The 15,641-nt window shown below is 43.1% G+C and overlaps 1 protein-coding gene across 2 annotated transcripts in view; it reads left to right on the forward strand.

Annotated features, from left to right (window-relative positions):
* The window catches only part of ABLIM1 (actin binding LIM protein 1), a 272,448-nt gene that overhangs the window by 98,247 nt on the left and 158,560 nt on the right, over positions 1-15,641 (forward strand). The window contains exon 1 of one of the 2 annotated variants that reach the window (XM_029080392.2): positions 14,432-14,823. The exons of the other annotated variant lie outside the window; for it this stretch is intronic. Within the exon in view, the coding sequence (XP_028936225.1) occupies positions 14,808-14,823 (16 nt within the window). The 5' untranslated portion in view covers positions 14,432-14,807. Of the gene's footprint in view, positions 1-14,431; positions 14,824-15,641 lie in introns of those variants that run through there. 2 annotated transcript variants of the gene reach the window in all.

Consider the following 15,641-nt stretch of genomic DNA (forward strand, 5'->3'; position numbering starts at 1 on the left):
CAAATCCACACTTTTTTAAAATCCAAAAATAAGTACTTTTCTTTCTTTCAAATACCCCATTTCAGATGACACAGAGGCAGTTTTTTCTAATGGGACAGAATATGGAAGAAGGAATCTCTGGGTTAACTAAAGCTAGACTTTTATATGAAAACAAGACGGTTCTTCCTCAGTTCTGTTTTCACTGTGAGGGGTGGATTCCTAGGTTCTCCCTCCCACGAGCTTGTTTTTGTGGAGACCCCAAGTTCGTTCTTTGGTTGTCTTTTACACGTCTTTCATCAGATCATTGCTGAAGCCCCAGATGGTAGCTGTAGTGACCTGACGTGCGTCAGGAACACGCTGACTCACAGAGTCCTGAGAGCCAAAGCGTAAAGGTTTTTACATGCTGTCCCTGTACACAAGGAGGATAGTGGCACCGTATATAGCCGAGCCCTTGGGATTAACACAGGGCCAGGACAATTATCTGTATGTGCTGTGGCTTTGTAGGAATGTTCATGCTGAATATTGAGGAAAATCTCGATGCCCGCCTTCTGTGTCCATGGCTCATTTTTAAAGAAACTGCTGACAATATTAAATGAGCCAGGTTGATCTGACACTTCAACATCTTCCTCTGTGCTCTCACGTAACTATTATGCTTATATGAGAAGCAGCATGGCCTAGTTGGAAAGGTCAGAGGGTCTGGATTCTCCATCACTTACTGTGCTGTGTGACCTTGAGCAAGTCACTTCTCTAGGCTTCATTTTCTGATCTACAAAAATGGGGAGTTTTCTGTGAGCCCAATAAGAGGCAGGGATTATTTATGATTTTATATCTACCCAGTGCTTGGTACAGTGCTTGGCACAAGGTAAGTGCTTAAGAAATACAGTAATTATTACTTGCCTTTTCACAAATTTTATTGGCTCTATCTAATCTTTAGCCTCCCCCCACCTCCATTAGGCTCCTAAAAAGCAGGGAATGTCTAATCTACTGCAGCCAATGCACCAGCGTCAAGGAGGCAACCTCCCTATTTGGCTAGGACTCTGGAGGTAAAGTTATTTTCTTCTTCCTCATGAGTTTTTGGACCAGGTGGGCAGCTGAAACTTCCCACTCCCTTTCCTAGTCAGCAGCAAGGCCTAAGTTGAGGAACTTGGAGTTTACCACAATGGCACTATAGCACTTATATGTTACTCAAGGCCACCTCTATGCTGCTGGGAGGACCAGTCGGTGGTGGGAGTCCAGGCTGCGTGAAGCAGCCGCCCTCGCAGTCCGGGAAACATCACAGAAGAATCATCTCCAGGGAGATGTGCCGTCAGGAATCTTCTGCATCATGGCCCAGAGGCTCTCAGCCAATATAAAGCAGTCTGGAGTCACTTATGTGGACAAATTGGACTCATCATATTCATTCAGTTGTATTTTTTGAGCACTTACTGTGTGCAGATCACTGGGTGTTTCCCAAATCAGGGATTCCATATAAAGTATTTCAACCTTCACCTGAGAATCATAAAAAATATGGGGTGTGGAGGGGGAGGCCCTGAAAATCCTCACCAACTCCACCTGGACACTACAATTAAGAGTGTGAAAGGTCATCTGAACTGGGAAATGAACATCATAAAACTTCTTGAGTTGGAAAAAGTGCATATATACTTTGTTGTCAGACTCTATTTACCCTCCCAAGCACTTAATACAGTCTTTGCACACAGTCAGGCTCAATAAATGCCATTGGCTATGCATGTTGGCAATTATTCCATCATATTCATGAGATCCACAGTTGACTTTTTTCTTTCTCCTTCTAAGCTCCTTGAGGGAAGAGATCATGTTTTCTACTTCTGTTGTTCTCTCCAGAGCACTTAGTTTAGTGCTGTATACACGGTATTCATTCAAGAAATGATGAATTTAGCCTCCAGTTTATCACCACCTGCACTCCAAAAACAATGAACTCACTTCTCGGCCACATGGATCTGATTCTTGCTTCTTTCCCCCGACTGTAATTTTCCTTGTGGGCAAGGATCATGTCTAACAACTGTAATAATAATAATACAGCACTTGTCAAGTGCTTCTTATGTGCCAAGCACTGTTCTAAGCACTGGGGTTGATAGAAGTCAATCAGGTTGGACACAGCTCCTATCCCACTTGAGGCTCTCACTCTCAATCCCCATTTTACAGATGAGGTAACTGAGGCCCAGAGAAGTGAAGTGACTTGCCCAAGGTCACACAGCAGATAAGTGGCAGAGCTGGGGTTACAATGCAGGTCCTTCTGAATCCCAGGCCTGTGCTCTATTCATTAGGCCACACTGCTTCTCCCCTTCTCCCAATAACTTAGTAGAGTGCTCTACAAAAAAGAAGCACTCAAGAAATACCACTGATTGATTCTTTCACCTCCCTCTAAGATGCAGCTTGTCTCACTCCTGCCTCCCACCTCTCGGGGGTTGGCTGGCCCAGTCACCCCCTTATCTGAGGTGGGACCTGAGGTGGCTATATCTGTGTTTGTTCTCTCTGTGCCTGACTCTAGTGTTTCTCATTCTCTTTCCTGACCCTGTTTCTGGCTGTGGTCTCTGTCTCTGCCTGATTTGCTGGGTGTCTTTTTGGCATTGCCTCTGGTGCTCCCTGGCTGTGATCTCATCTCTGGTTACCTCTCTCTTTCCTGCCCTTTTTTTAAAAAAAATAAATCTCACCCCCGACAAGTCTTGGCCCCTGTTTGCCCCCTTGATTCAAGGGAAAAGTGGTCCTGTCAGTGGGCACCTGATGATGGGAGTGATGGTGATTTCCTGCCTGATCTTGTTGAATGGCCAATTGTTCTTCATGGACTTGTTGAAGTGAGACGGATTTGTTTAGTTACACTTCAGGGTTTTATCCTAATCCATATTAGCATTGTGTGGTTTAGATCACCTGGTTTCTCCTTCATCAAATGCCCCGTAATATCAAACTCAGCTCTTCATTGTTTAATGAAACAAGACTCATCAGGCCCTTCCTTCAACAAATAAAATTTAGTGAGAGGCAGACAGCCCAAAAGGACATCATCTAAAACTCTTTTTCCTTACTACTAGCATCCTTTAAGTATCTAAGCAGAGTAATTCCAAAATTGCTTGAAAATATCTGATGTGAAGTGTCTTCGGTGATCAGATAAATCTAATAACGTAGAAAATATTCTGAACCACGAAAACCCAGAATGTTATTTTCCTCTTCCACAAAGTGAAGGGAGCACTGTTCTTTTATCTCCCAACCATAACTTCCCAAAATACACCTTGTCATCAACTATATAGATTTTTCAGGTGAAAATAATTTTTGGCAGGGAGGAGAATCAAAATATCCAAGCAGTTGAGGGAAAAGTACATTTTTTTGGTCTCTCTTCCTATGTATGATCTTTTCCAGTGCTTAGTATAGTGCTCTGCACACAGTAAGCGTGCAATCAATACTATTGCTACTGGTGGTTGAACTGACCTGGAAACGGGGGTTTTGTTGCTGATTTTCCCTGCCAGGAGCATACCTCAAACATATGTTTATAGAGAAACATAGTTTTTAAATTGCAGCCCGCCAATAGTGTGACCTACTGTGAGTGAGAAGTGTTTTTGAAGAGAGCAGTGGGAAGTTTAATTAAATTATGGAAAAGACTAGTACTGTGCTTTTAGACATTGTCTAGAATATTAAGAACATTATTTATGGACCGAAACCAAACTTAAAGATAATCTGCAAAACGCAAATTGCTTGTCAATCTCTCTGTGGTTGGAGGTGGACGGAGACTCTACTGTTTATGTACTTTCGTATAATGATGGGTTTTTTAAGCGCTTACTCTGCACCAGGGACTGTTCTAAGTGCTGGCACTGTTCTAAGCACTGGCAAACTCTTGGCTGTAGGACAACTGCAGCTCACTTAGCAATCTTTACCAGGAGAAAGAGGTCTGGAGGGAAAAGTAGCTTTAAATTGAACATTGCCTTTGATTTTGATGAACTACATTCAGTGGAAAAACTCATAAGTGCTTTGGAATAATTGACAGATGAGTAGAAAGGGACTACTTACTAATATAATATACCTGCATTACTAGTGGACATACCCTCCTCAGAAATTTGCCAATTTGACAAGACGTTATCCTGCAGCACTCTGCACACAGAAAAGCATGGCTCTATTTCTACTTATTTTTAAGGGAAACTTCTTCAACCTTGAAAAATAAGTTTAAAAATTAGCCTCATTATTGGATTTATAAACTGGCTTTGTAAACTTAGAGGGAATATTTGAAAATAAACAGTAGTAGATTTACCAAGAGATCAAACATGCCATGACCTGGGGCAAATCAATCATTTATTGAGAGCTTACTGTGTGCAGAGCACTGTGCTGACCTATAATTATGGTATTTCTTAAGCGCTTGCTTTGTGCCAAACACTGTTCTAAGTGCTGGGGTAGATAGAAAGTAATTAGGTTGTTCCTTGTGGGGCTCAAAGTCTTAATCCCCATTTTACAGATGAGGTAACTGAGGCATGAGAAGTTAAGTGACTTGCCTAAGGTCACACGGCAGACAGGTGACGGAGCCGGGATTAGAGCCCGTGTCCTCTGACTCCCAAGCCCATGCTCTAAGACCTAAGATTTAGGTCTTAAGACTAAGACCTCTTGGGAGAGTAGAATATAGGTTCCTGGACCATAACGAGTTCACAGAGCGAGAGGCAGACATTAAATAAATGGATATGCTCACAGGTAGAGTGTTATGCACATAGTAAGCACTCAGTGAATACCAAAGTGTGCAAATGTAAGTTCACAGGTGGCACAGAAGGTAGTGGGAGAAAGGAAATGAGTGCTAAATTGGCAAAGGTCTCTTGGAGGAGATGTGCTTTTAATAAGGCTTTGAAGTTGGATAGAGTGATAATCTGTCAGATATGAATAGGGAGGGAATTCCAGGCAGAGACAGGATGTGGGCGTGGGGATTGGCGGCAGGTTAGTTGAGATTGAGGTGTACGGTGAATAAGTTGGCATTAGAAGACTGAAGTTTACAGGTGAATCTTCACATCCCAAGTCTCCTCCATCCTGTACTGTTGCTTCAGTAGGAAACTTTCTCCACCGACTCCAGTTCAAACATCCCCACTCTGGACTCATTCTCTTCTCCCGACTTCACATTTCTCTCTCAAATGCAGAGGCAGGTAGCAGGAGCAACAGGATATGTAGTACAATATCTGAGGTCACAAGAGGCAAATTTGTAAATGAGGCTTAGGTTATATTTTTCTGAACTCAGTTTCGAAACAAACGCTGAGTATTCTGATTCTAGTTTAATGGTAAGCTCATTGCAGTGGTGTTGACATTGCAAGCCACTTGACTTCTCTGTGCCTCTTACCTCATCTGTAAAATGGGGATTAAGATTGTGAGCCCCATGTGGGACAACCTGATGACCTTGTATCTACCCCAGTGCTTAAAACAGTGTTTGGCCCATCGTAAGCGCTTAGCAAATACCGTCATTATTAGAATTGAGCTGAAAACTCACCCTACAATTCACAGTGAAATTCCACAGAGTCTTGTGATGGTATATTTAGAAAATGCCAGGCCATACAAAATTATTTGTGAAATGTTGAATAAATGGGAAATTGGAAGGTTAAAGGCTTGGCCTCAGATTTCTGTTTTTAAATGAAATTATTCCTGTGTAGTTAACCTAGAGAGTTTAACCCGAGGTCCAGAACCACTAGAACCAGCTTCCTAGAGTCCTGGCCAGTCAGACCAGGGTACAAGAGATCATGAGGAAAAGTAGCCCTGTGATAGGGACAGAGAGTGAGTGATCCACAGGGTAAAGAACTAGGTTTTCCATTCTTGCAGTACTTGTGAAGGGATGCTCTCAAGTGGCGCTTGTTGGTGGGAAAAGTCATCAAGCCAAAGCAGAAACGTGAACTTTTGGCTCACTCCCCTAAACTCTCTGTTGTCATCCAATCTGAGTCTCCTTGTCCCTGCTTCTCAGCAGCCACCAACAAAAGATTTAAAAAAGGTGATTTTGTGGCAAGAGTTGAGAGGGAAGGGGGAGAATCAATCCATCATATTGATTGTGTACTGTGTGCAGAGCACTGTATTAAACTCGTGGGAGAGTACAATCTAACAGATGGAATACATGCTCCCTGCCTGCAACAAGCTTACGTTCTAGAGTGGGAGATGGACACTAATATAAAGAAATTACCGATATGTACATAAGTGCTGTGGAGCTGAGCAAGGGGTGGATAAAGTGAGTGAATCCAAGTGTGAGGATGTCACAGAAGAGAGTGGGAGAAGAGGAAATAATTGTAATTGGACTGTAATTGGACCCAAAGACATTGGGCTGGTTTGTAAACCAGGTTTTGTAACTTGGTGATGTGCTGGGAGATTGACTGGGCTGCAGTGGACTGGAAATATTTTGAAAACCACTCCATGCCTGGAAAATAGTTGGAAAAGTCATCAGAAACCATTGGCTGATGATGTTGCCTCATTTGGTGTTCATTTTGCACCCAATCCTTTCCCTCTGCTTGAACATGGAAGTACTATGAGTCCATGATAACTATCCCTAATTGATAACTGGATTACTATTTGCCTTGCTCTTAACTCTAAGGATTCAAACCTGAAGAAATGTGTTTCCATTACTCGTTAAGGACAAGCTTGCTTTCCAGTGCAGGGTGAATGGCTTTGGTTACTGCAGTAGGCCAATTCTACAAGGGCACAGCGTGTTTAGTTTGAGCTGTTCTCTCAAATCACAGTTGAGATGCTTAAAAGGCATTAAGTAAATGCCAAGAACTGAGAGAATGGATTTGCTGAACACCAGGGAGTAATGAGAGAAAACACTTTAAAATGTAGAATGACTAATTTTTGAGAGAAATCTTCTGATGGCAACTACTACATTGGGAAATAATCTGCCAGTGAAAATAGTGGGAGTTCCATTTCTCAAGTTTTTTGAGATTGTGAACTCCCTGCGAGACAGGGACCATGTCTTATTTCACTGTGAATTCCTTTCCAGTGCATAGCACAGTGCTCTGCACACAGTAAGCCCTCAACTGATACCATTACCGCTACTTCTTGGGATGTTTAAAACCAAACTGGATCAGGTGGGTGACTGAATAACTCTTTCATCCTGTCTTTCCACATTCCTAAGTCCCTCTCTCATGGTTTTTATGAAGAAAGTGTCCCAGGATGAGCTAATAGGGCTGTTAGCTGCTTCTCAGACAGCAAGAACTGGCATCTGACTCCCTGATGTCAACAAACAAAGCGAGGTTCAATACCTGAAGATTATTTGAAATCAGGAACACTATGGAAGGCAGAGCTGGTTTGACACAGGCTAGGAAAATTCAGGTCCTTTATGTGGGTAAGAGAAGTCAAAACTCAGTGTTCCAGGACTGTGAACTCTCGGTGGAGCATGAGGGTTGCATCTTAAATTTTTAACTGGCCTGCTTGGAGGCCCTTAAGCAGGAGTAACATAAAATGCGTGACTCATAGAATAACATCAGTGGTAGCTGTTCTCTAATGACTGCCTGTCCTCCAGTGGATGAGCCAACCTCACCCTTCAGGGGCTACTGTTGCTCTCAGCTTTCACTTAGATTCTTTCAACCCATCAGTATACGATTCTGCATATGGAAGACGGCAGGCTTTGGAGCGTGGTGAAGTAATTGCCGAGGTAAACCAGGCGGGTGACCAGCCTCGGTAGCGTGCCTGCATCTAAGTTATGATTTACTATTGAAAGCCATTCATGTGAACTTTAGAAGCTAATTGAAAGAAATGATTTGGTTCCTTTTAAATGTTACTGCTAGAAATTTTACTCATGGACCATTACATCAGAATATGAGTTTATCAGACAGAGGCTTCCTCCTTCTGTACCGTAGGATCTTTTTTTAAAAAAAATAAAATCCAAGGGTATTTGGGTATTTGGAATGGCAGCTTACTCAGCTGTTGGGGAGGGAAAATGTGGTACAGGTGTGAGGTGGGGTACCCCCCTCCCCGATTCTGCTTATCCTATTAGAATAAAGAGAATGAGAAAAATCTTCCCACAGGCCTAAGATTTTCTTCTCCTTTCTGCTTCCACTCTGAGCCTCAGGATGGCTGCGAGGAGTTTATCAGCTGATGGGAAAGACAAGGAGGGAGTAGATTGTCTTGTCTTCTGCTGTTGAGTCTTTTCCAACTCATAGAAACTCCATGGACACATCTCCCCAAATGCGCACTCTATATCTGCAGTCATCCTGGTAGTGTATCCACAGAGTTTTCTTGGTAAAAATATGGAAGTGGTTTACCGTTGCCTTCTTCCACACAGTATACTTAAGTTTCCACCCTCCACTCTCTCCCGCTGCCGCCCAGCAAAGGCGGGTTTTGACGTGTAGCAGATTGTCTTCCGCTCGATGGCCCCTGCCGGAGCTAGGAATGGAATGGGCATGCCTCTGCTTGACTCCCCATCCATAGCTGAGACTGGTAGAGTACTGGGAACTCTCCAGTTGCAAGAGGGTGGGAGTAGATTGCTAAATATAAAATAAATGGCTTAAAAATGGTATATAGGTTTACAAATCGTAAAAACAAAAGTGAGCGGTGTACTATGTGTGAATTAGACTTTTCCTTTCAGTAGCATCATCTTTAAGAAAAACGGTAATATAAATAGAAATAAGTACACAGGTGGGTGGCATGCCAAAAGAGGAGAATTAGTCAGAAAATGCATCTTGCAGAAAGTAGATTTTTAGGAAGATTTTGATGGTGAAGAGAAATGAGAGTTGGTGGATTGAGGCTAGGTCCACGTATGGGGGGAGAGGGTACGAAAGGTATGAGAAGCAGCGTGGCCTCGAGGATAGAGCATGGACCTGGGAGTCAGAGGACCTGGGTTCTAATCCCGGCTCCACCACTTGCATCTGTGTGACCTTGGGTAAGTCACTTAACTTCCCAGTGCCTCAGTGATACACTCTAAGGATTATCTAAAAAGTGCACGAAGTGATAAGGGTTGATGGCTTGTGGGATTTTGACTGTTGTTTAGAAACAGTGTGGATGAGCCCCAGCCCAAAGTAAGGTTCTCAGGGTATCATTTTCATTGTTGACTTAGAAAATGGGTGAGGCCATAGTGGTCTCTGCTTAAGTAAGACTTTAGAGAAAATACCTGTTCTTCCTCCCCACGGACTGGGAGTCAGTCCCACGTGGGACAGGGATTGTGTAAGATCGGATCACACTGTACATACCTCAGTGCTTTGTACAGTGTTTGGCACATAGTGAGTGCTTAATAAATGCCACTTGTTGTTGTTGTTGATCTGTTCCATGACTACAGAGTAAAGTTCTTTTCCCTGCCGAAGCACGCACGGGGGACTGGGAGTGAGTGTGGTTGACTTAGCACATACCATCACACCCCTATTGCAAAAAAAAACCCACCCCAAAACAAACCAAAAACCCAAGTGCACTGCCCTCCTTGGGAACCATAATAATAATAATGTTGGTATTTGTTAAGCGCTTACTATGTGCAGAGCAGTGTTCTAAGTGCTGGGGTAGATACAGGGTAATCGGGTTGTCCCACGTGAGGCTCACAGTTAATCCCCATTTTACAGATGAGGTAACTGAGGCACAGAGAAGTGAAGTGACTTGCCCAAGGTCACACAGCTGACAAGTGGCAGAGCAGGGATTCGAACCCATGACCTCTGACTCCCAAGACCGGGCTCTTTCCACTGAGCCACGCTGCTTAGGGAAGCAGCATGGCCTAGTGGGTAGAGCATGGGCCAGGGAGGCTGAAGGACCTGGGTTCTAATCCCAGCTCTGCCACTTCTCTGCTGTATGACTTTAGGCAAGTCACTTCACTTCTCTGAAGCTCAGCTACCTCATCTGTAAAATGGGGATCAAGACTGGGAGCCCTATGTGAGCAAGAGACTGTAACCCGATTAGCTTGTTACCTCGCCCAGAACTTGGAACAGTGCTTTGCACATGGTAAGTGCTTAACAAATGCCATCATTATTATTATATTATTAATAGTAGTACTACTCTGGCAGAGGCTGGATAGGGAGCATACTCTTCTTGACAAAGCGTACAAAAAACTTTCTCTTAGTGACTGACACTTATACTTGTGTATACAGTCTCTCTGTCAGCTTTGCCACTGTTGGACTAACAGACAGTTTGGCCAAAATCCCCCAAACAGATCAGTTCTAGGATGATCTCACTTAGCTTGAGATTAATCACTTTCTTCTTAAACTTCTGCAAGACAAGGAGGTTTTCTGATTCCTTTCAGAGTCATTACTCCCATGAAAAGATCAGTGTTATGCTCTCATTTCACAGAAGTATGAGTGAGTGGATCTTCCCAAGGACACCCAGCAGATAAGACGTAGAGCCAGGTTTAACGTATATAAACTCTCAAATCAATTGCTAGCTTTACCTTTCGGTAGGATTTAATGTGAGTCACTGATTGATAGTTGGAGTACTTGATTCTTGCTGTGTATTTTCAGTTTGTAGAAATTAGGAAATCACAGCTGCAGAAAAAAGGACATAAAATCATTTTCACTCTAGAGGTTTTTTAAAGGCAAACCACTATATGATTATTGCTAAATGTTGTAAAATCAATTTATCAGTGGAACTTGAGTGCTCACAGTATGCCGAGCACTCCTGAGTGCTTGGGAAAGTACACTAGAGTTTGTAGACACGATCCCTGCCCACAAGGAGCTTAAAGTCTAGAGGGAGTTTAATTATTAAAATGTGGCTGATGTCATCTGTAGCTACATGATTTCTTTGTGGTATTTGTTAAGCACTTACTGTATGCTGAGTACTAAGAGCTGGGGTAGATCCAAGCTAATCAGGTTGGATAGAGTCCATGTCCCATATAAGGCTTACACTCTTAAGCCCCATTTTACAATGAGGTAACTGAATCATAGAGAAGTTAAGTGACTTGCCCAAAATCACACAGACAAGTGAGGCAGAGCCAGGATTAGAACCCAGGTCCTTCTTACTCCCAGGTCCATGCTCTATCTACTTGGCCATGCTGTTTTTATGCCTGGTGTTATCAAAAAACACATGCAGATATCTTACTCTGTATTCTTCTTTATTGGAAATTGCAGAGTTAAGGGTTTTTGAAGTGTATCAGTTATTTGGTTTGTTATATTCCAATAAGAGAATCTGGATGCAGGTACGAGCTAGCAGATAGGATGGTTTCTTTCAGTTTCTGAAAACAAAATACTTTTCCATAAACATGAGGAGGAGTGTGTGTGTGTGTGTGTGTGTGTGTTTTATGGGGGCAACAGTTAAATACTGACCCAGAATTGAAATGAGATTTTGCTGCCTTTAGAAAGGGAAACGAGGAAGCATACAATATCCGATTTTCATGAGGGGGTTTCATCAATTGCCTCCTAATTAACTTAGCCACTGCTGAAATGATGTGTACTTGAGTTTATGCCAAATACGGCTCTACACTAATGAGCTTTCCTATCCAACAAAATGGTGTCTGTCTCCGAATCATATGTGGACAATCCCTCCCTTCATCTTGTCTGTGAATGAAAGAGAGGCAGTGAGTCAGTTCTGGAAAAGAAACACACACAAATCATGCAGTGCTGTGTTTTTGCAGAGTTATCTCACTGGGGCGGAATGAGAATGAGATAAAAACCTTGGAAATCATTTCTACAATTAATAGTAAAATTCCCCAGGCCTTGTTAACCACTTATATTTTCTTTTATCTGGTTTATATTTTGCCCTTTGGACATTGGGGAGCCCTAGGAGGACAAATAAATGGGAAGAAAAATAACCATTCTTTGCAACTAGCAGATTTCTCTTGGAAGCTTTTTGACAATTTTGCCCAAAGGTAAGGAGATGTAAAAACAGATGTTCCACATATTAAAAATAATCTCAGATACCCTCTAAGGGTTATCTAAAAAGTGCAGAAAGTGGTAAGGGTTGATGGCTTGGGGGATTTTGACTGTTGTTGAGAAACAATGTGGATGACTCATTTACTCTGATAAAGGAATATTCTTCTACCAAAAATAAATCAGTTTTCAAAACAACAACCTTAAGCTGCAGTGATGAGTGCTTGTCTCTCAAGAAAAGGCATCAGTTCTTTTCCTCCTACCAGATTTTCCAGAAATAACAATTACTCCTTCTAATTTCTGTCACCAGTGTCTTGTGCTCCCAAGTCTGGTAGATTCATAACAAACAAAGGTGTAGGGCTCTGAACTCTGGGATGAATAGTCTACAGCAGATGTGATGATGCTCTTGTAGGAGACAGGTGCCTGGTGGAAAAAGCATGGGGCTGGGAAATAGGAGAATCAGGTTCTAATTCACCTTTACCACGGGACTGCTGGGTGAACCTGCTCAAATCACTTAGCTTATCTGTGCCTCAGTTTCCCCATCTCTCAACAGGGAAGAAGGTATCTGCTTCCCCTACCTCTTAGGTTGTGAGCACTCAGGTAGTGACTGAATCTGATCTGATTACTGACCACTGACTGCAGTGGTCAGCACAGGCCTGGGAACACACTGTAAGTGCCTAATTAATGGCATAATGCGGATGATGACAAGGGAAGCTTTCCTCTCAATAGTTTTGGAGTCAATTATGAAGGCCGAAAACCTCTCCGGGGATATTTGGTCCCACATTTGCGTGAAACCTATTTTTACGATTGTGTTAAAGGCCAGTGTTGCCATTCTCATCTCATCTGGCTGAACGATGCCGAGCAAAACTTTACATGTAGCCAAGGAGAGCAGTGTCCTACAGAAGTGCTAATCTCAACACAGCTAAAAAGCAAATGGGCATGGTGAACTCAGAGAACCAAAATAATTCCAGGTGCCTGCCGTCAATTTTGCACGTCAGCAGTGGTCAAAGGAAAAAAAAAAGCCCCCCCCCCCCCCCCAAATTCAGCGTGGCTAAAAGGGTAAAGACTTTAAAGCACAATTAGTACTTGTTCAGGGTACTGCCCTCTCTGGCTTTATAGGTGATTTTTCTGTGGTTTACTTGACTAAGACTTATGAATGGAGGACAGGATAGCCCTTTAGGCTTGCCACTCAACAGATGCAAATTAAATATTGGATGAGGAAAATAGGAGCAGGTTAAACTGCAACCAGACTGATCTGTGGTGAGGGTGATGTGTTTGTGTGTCATGGTGAAGGAGACCCAGGGGTCAGAGAAGGCTTAATGCTTATTTACAGGCGGAGGCACCTAGACTATTAATAGTGATTCACTGAGTCATAGCAGTGGGAATGTCCCGACGGTTTGAGCTGTTACTACTTACTGCACATCAGAAAACCAACCACAGTAACTTAGCCAGAAATGATGTGGGGAAATGAATATTCCCCAAACCTTTCCCTTCCTCCCACTCCCCTCCCCCCCCAAAAAAGCAGAATTACACTTACATACACACTATCACCTCATTCCCTCACACTTCAGTAAGTGATTAGGCAGACTGATTTATTTAATTTCTACTATTCTGGCTCTTCCAGACCAAACACGTTATGATATTTGCAGTAAATAAAATCTAATACTGGCTGTGCATTCTGGTTCTGAAAGATGGATTGGCCATCTGCTGTTCTCTCTGAATGGGTGCCTGCAGTGAGTGTCTGTGCACTCGCTGCTTTTCCCCGATCGGCTGACGTGGATAGAAAATGCACAGGGTGGAATTTACGTGGGTTGGAGAATGTGGCAGGAGGTACTGTAGTGTATAGGAGGATGTGGAGAGGAAACAAGGGATACTATTACTCGGGAACTGAGATGGAAAAACAGCTCAAGGGTGAAACTCTCCTTGATGGAGGTTGAACTCACGGCCTAGGAGTTAGTTATAATCGTGGATCCTTTCTGGGCTGTAGCAGGCTGGATTTCCAGGGGAATCGGTCCCAGACTATCCCTGGCACACAATTTGGTTCCTTTAGAAGAGCTGACTGTGTCTATGGGGGTTCACTCTTTAACAATGCAGGCCGCCTTGCTGCTAAGCAGAAAGATGTTCCCAGAGGATTAGTTTTACACTTGCTGAATTGGTAGCTCTTCATGGCTGGGTCCAGCTTTTCCCCGGCAAAGCGAAAATCATCACTGCTCTCTTCGTTTCTTCTTTTGGGCTATCAGGAGTGAGTTTTGAACCCAGGTGTACATATCATGGTTGTTTGGAATTTTCCAATTTCATCTGGACTGCCTTGGATGTGGTCAGAATTTAGTAGACTCCTGGGTGTTGATAAAATTTAGGGGGCACATCGCATATCCATGGGCCCTTTTCTTTTTCATTATGCACTGTTGATTGAGTTTTTTTTTTTTAAATGTGAATGCTAATGAAGCAAACTAGAAACACTTTACAGCAATATTTGCATAGTATTTCTTTAGTGTTGAAAGACAAATTACTCTGAGTTTTTTACTTCAAAGCAGCTGTAATTAAAATCAAATAGAGGACTACTTGTTTTTTTGTTGTTTTTCTCCTCCCCAATGTAAACAGTTTTCTCAAAGTTCATCCCCGCCTCTCAACAGTCTCCCAGAGGTCCCCTGGCTGAGGCTGTGGCGGGGGTGGTTTTGCTGCCATTTCAGTTGTGCAGACTCAGGCCGAGAAATGCAAGGTGGTGTCAGTGACCGGAGATTAGGGACAGTGGAATTTCACATTTGCTACCCAGCAGCAGCAGCAGCAGCCGTATCTGGTTGTTTCAGCAGAAGGGGCAGAGTCCACAGGCAGGGAATACGCTGACTTTATAGGTGGGGAAGAATTCCCCAGTCGGGCATACAGGCGTCTACACACAGGGAAAGACGACGGGCATCCCAGCTCTTCGGGAGGATTTCCAGGGGAAAGGAGAGGATCTTGAGAAAGAAGCAGGGTTTTACTTCAGTGACTTTTCCTCCATTTCACATCTGTGGAAAGCCGTTCGTGACGCATCTTTGCCTGACTGCAGTTCACCTACTTGAGTTTATTCCAGCCCTCTTTCACTACCGCGAGTAAAAGGATTTGGTTGCCATGGTGAAGGAAAAAGGTAATTATAAACATCGATCACTGTGCATTTGTGGAATTGTTGAAAGAACACTGAGGGACAAGACTACCACACGGGAAATGATCAGGCAGGCATTTGGCAGAAATATTTTTGGTGACTTAACTGCTTTTCTGTCTTCAGTCCCATTTACTCTTTACTGTGGTCAGCTTCACTAGATACCTCAAGTCTAAGGGAAGGGTTTGAAGCTGTTCCTGATGTTCAGTAGTGTGCAGGTGAACTCATTAGAATGTGTTTATTTTAAGGGTTAGTGTGATTTTTGTTTTTTTCATTTTATGGGCTGGGACGTATGTATAAATGCACCTGTGCTTTTTTGCAATGGAGTGAATTCAGTGAGGAGGCGAATGGCAGCGGAGCAATAGCTCAACCAACAGATTTGGGACTGGATGGAACATGTCCTTGCTGATTCATAGAGACCAAAAGCTGTGTGGTTTTAAAGGCTCCAGGTGAGCTTCCTCTCTGCAGCTTGTCATTTTGGCATTAGCCTTAATGACCCTCTCTCTTTCTCTGAATTGCTTCCTGCATTTCAAAGATGATAACATCAGGTCACGAAAGAAATAAAAAAGGTAGTGGCTGCTGGAGTTCTGGATCTGGCAGGAACATAGGTGTGTGCAGCTTCTTGGGTTCTTTTATCTCAGGGCTGGGACTTTGGAGACCCAAGAGAGAAGGATTTTCTGAACTGGAACTGTTTTGATTGGAAAGTCTGTGCAGTGCCTTCATTCTAATAGATGGATTCAATAACAGAATCTTGAAAACTAGCAAAATAATAATAATGGTATTTAAATGCTAATTATGTGCCAAGC

Source organism: Ornithorhynchus anatinus, chromosome 16, assembly GCF_004115215.2.
Source record: "Ornithorhynchus anatinus isolate Pmale09 chromosome 16, mOrnAna1.pri.v4, whole genome shotgun sequence".
Classification (NCBI taxonomy): Eukaryota; Metazoa; Chordata; class Mammalia; order Monotremata; family Ornithorhynchidae; genus Ornithorhynchus; species Ornithorhynchus anatinus.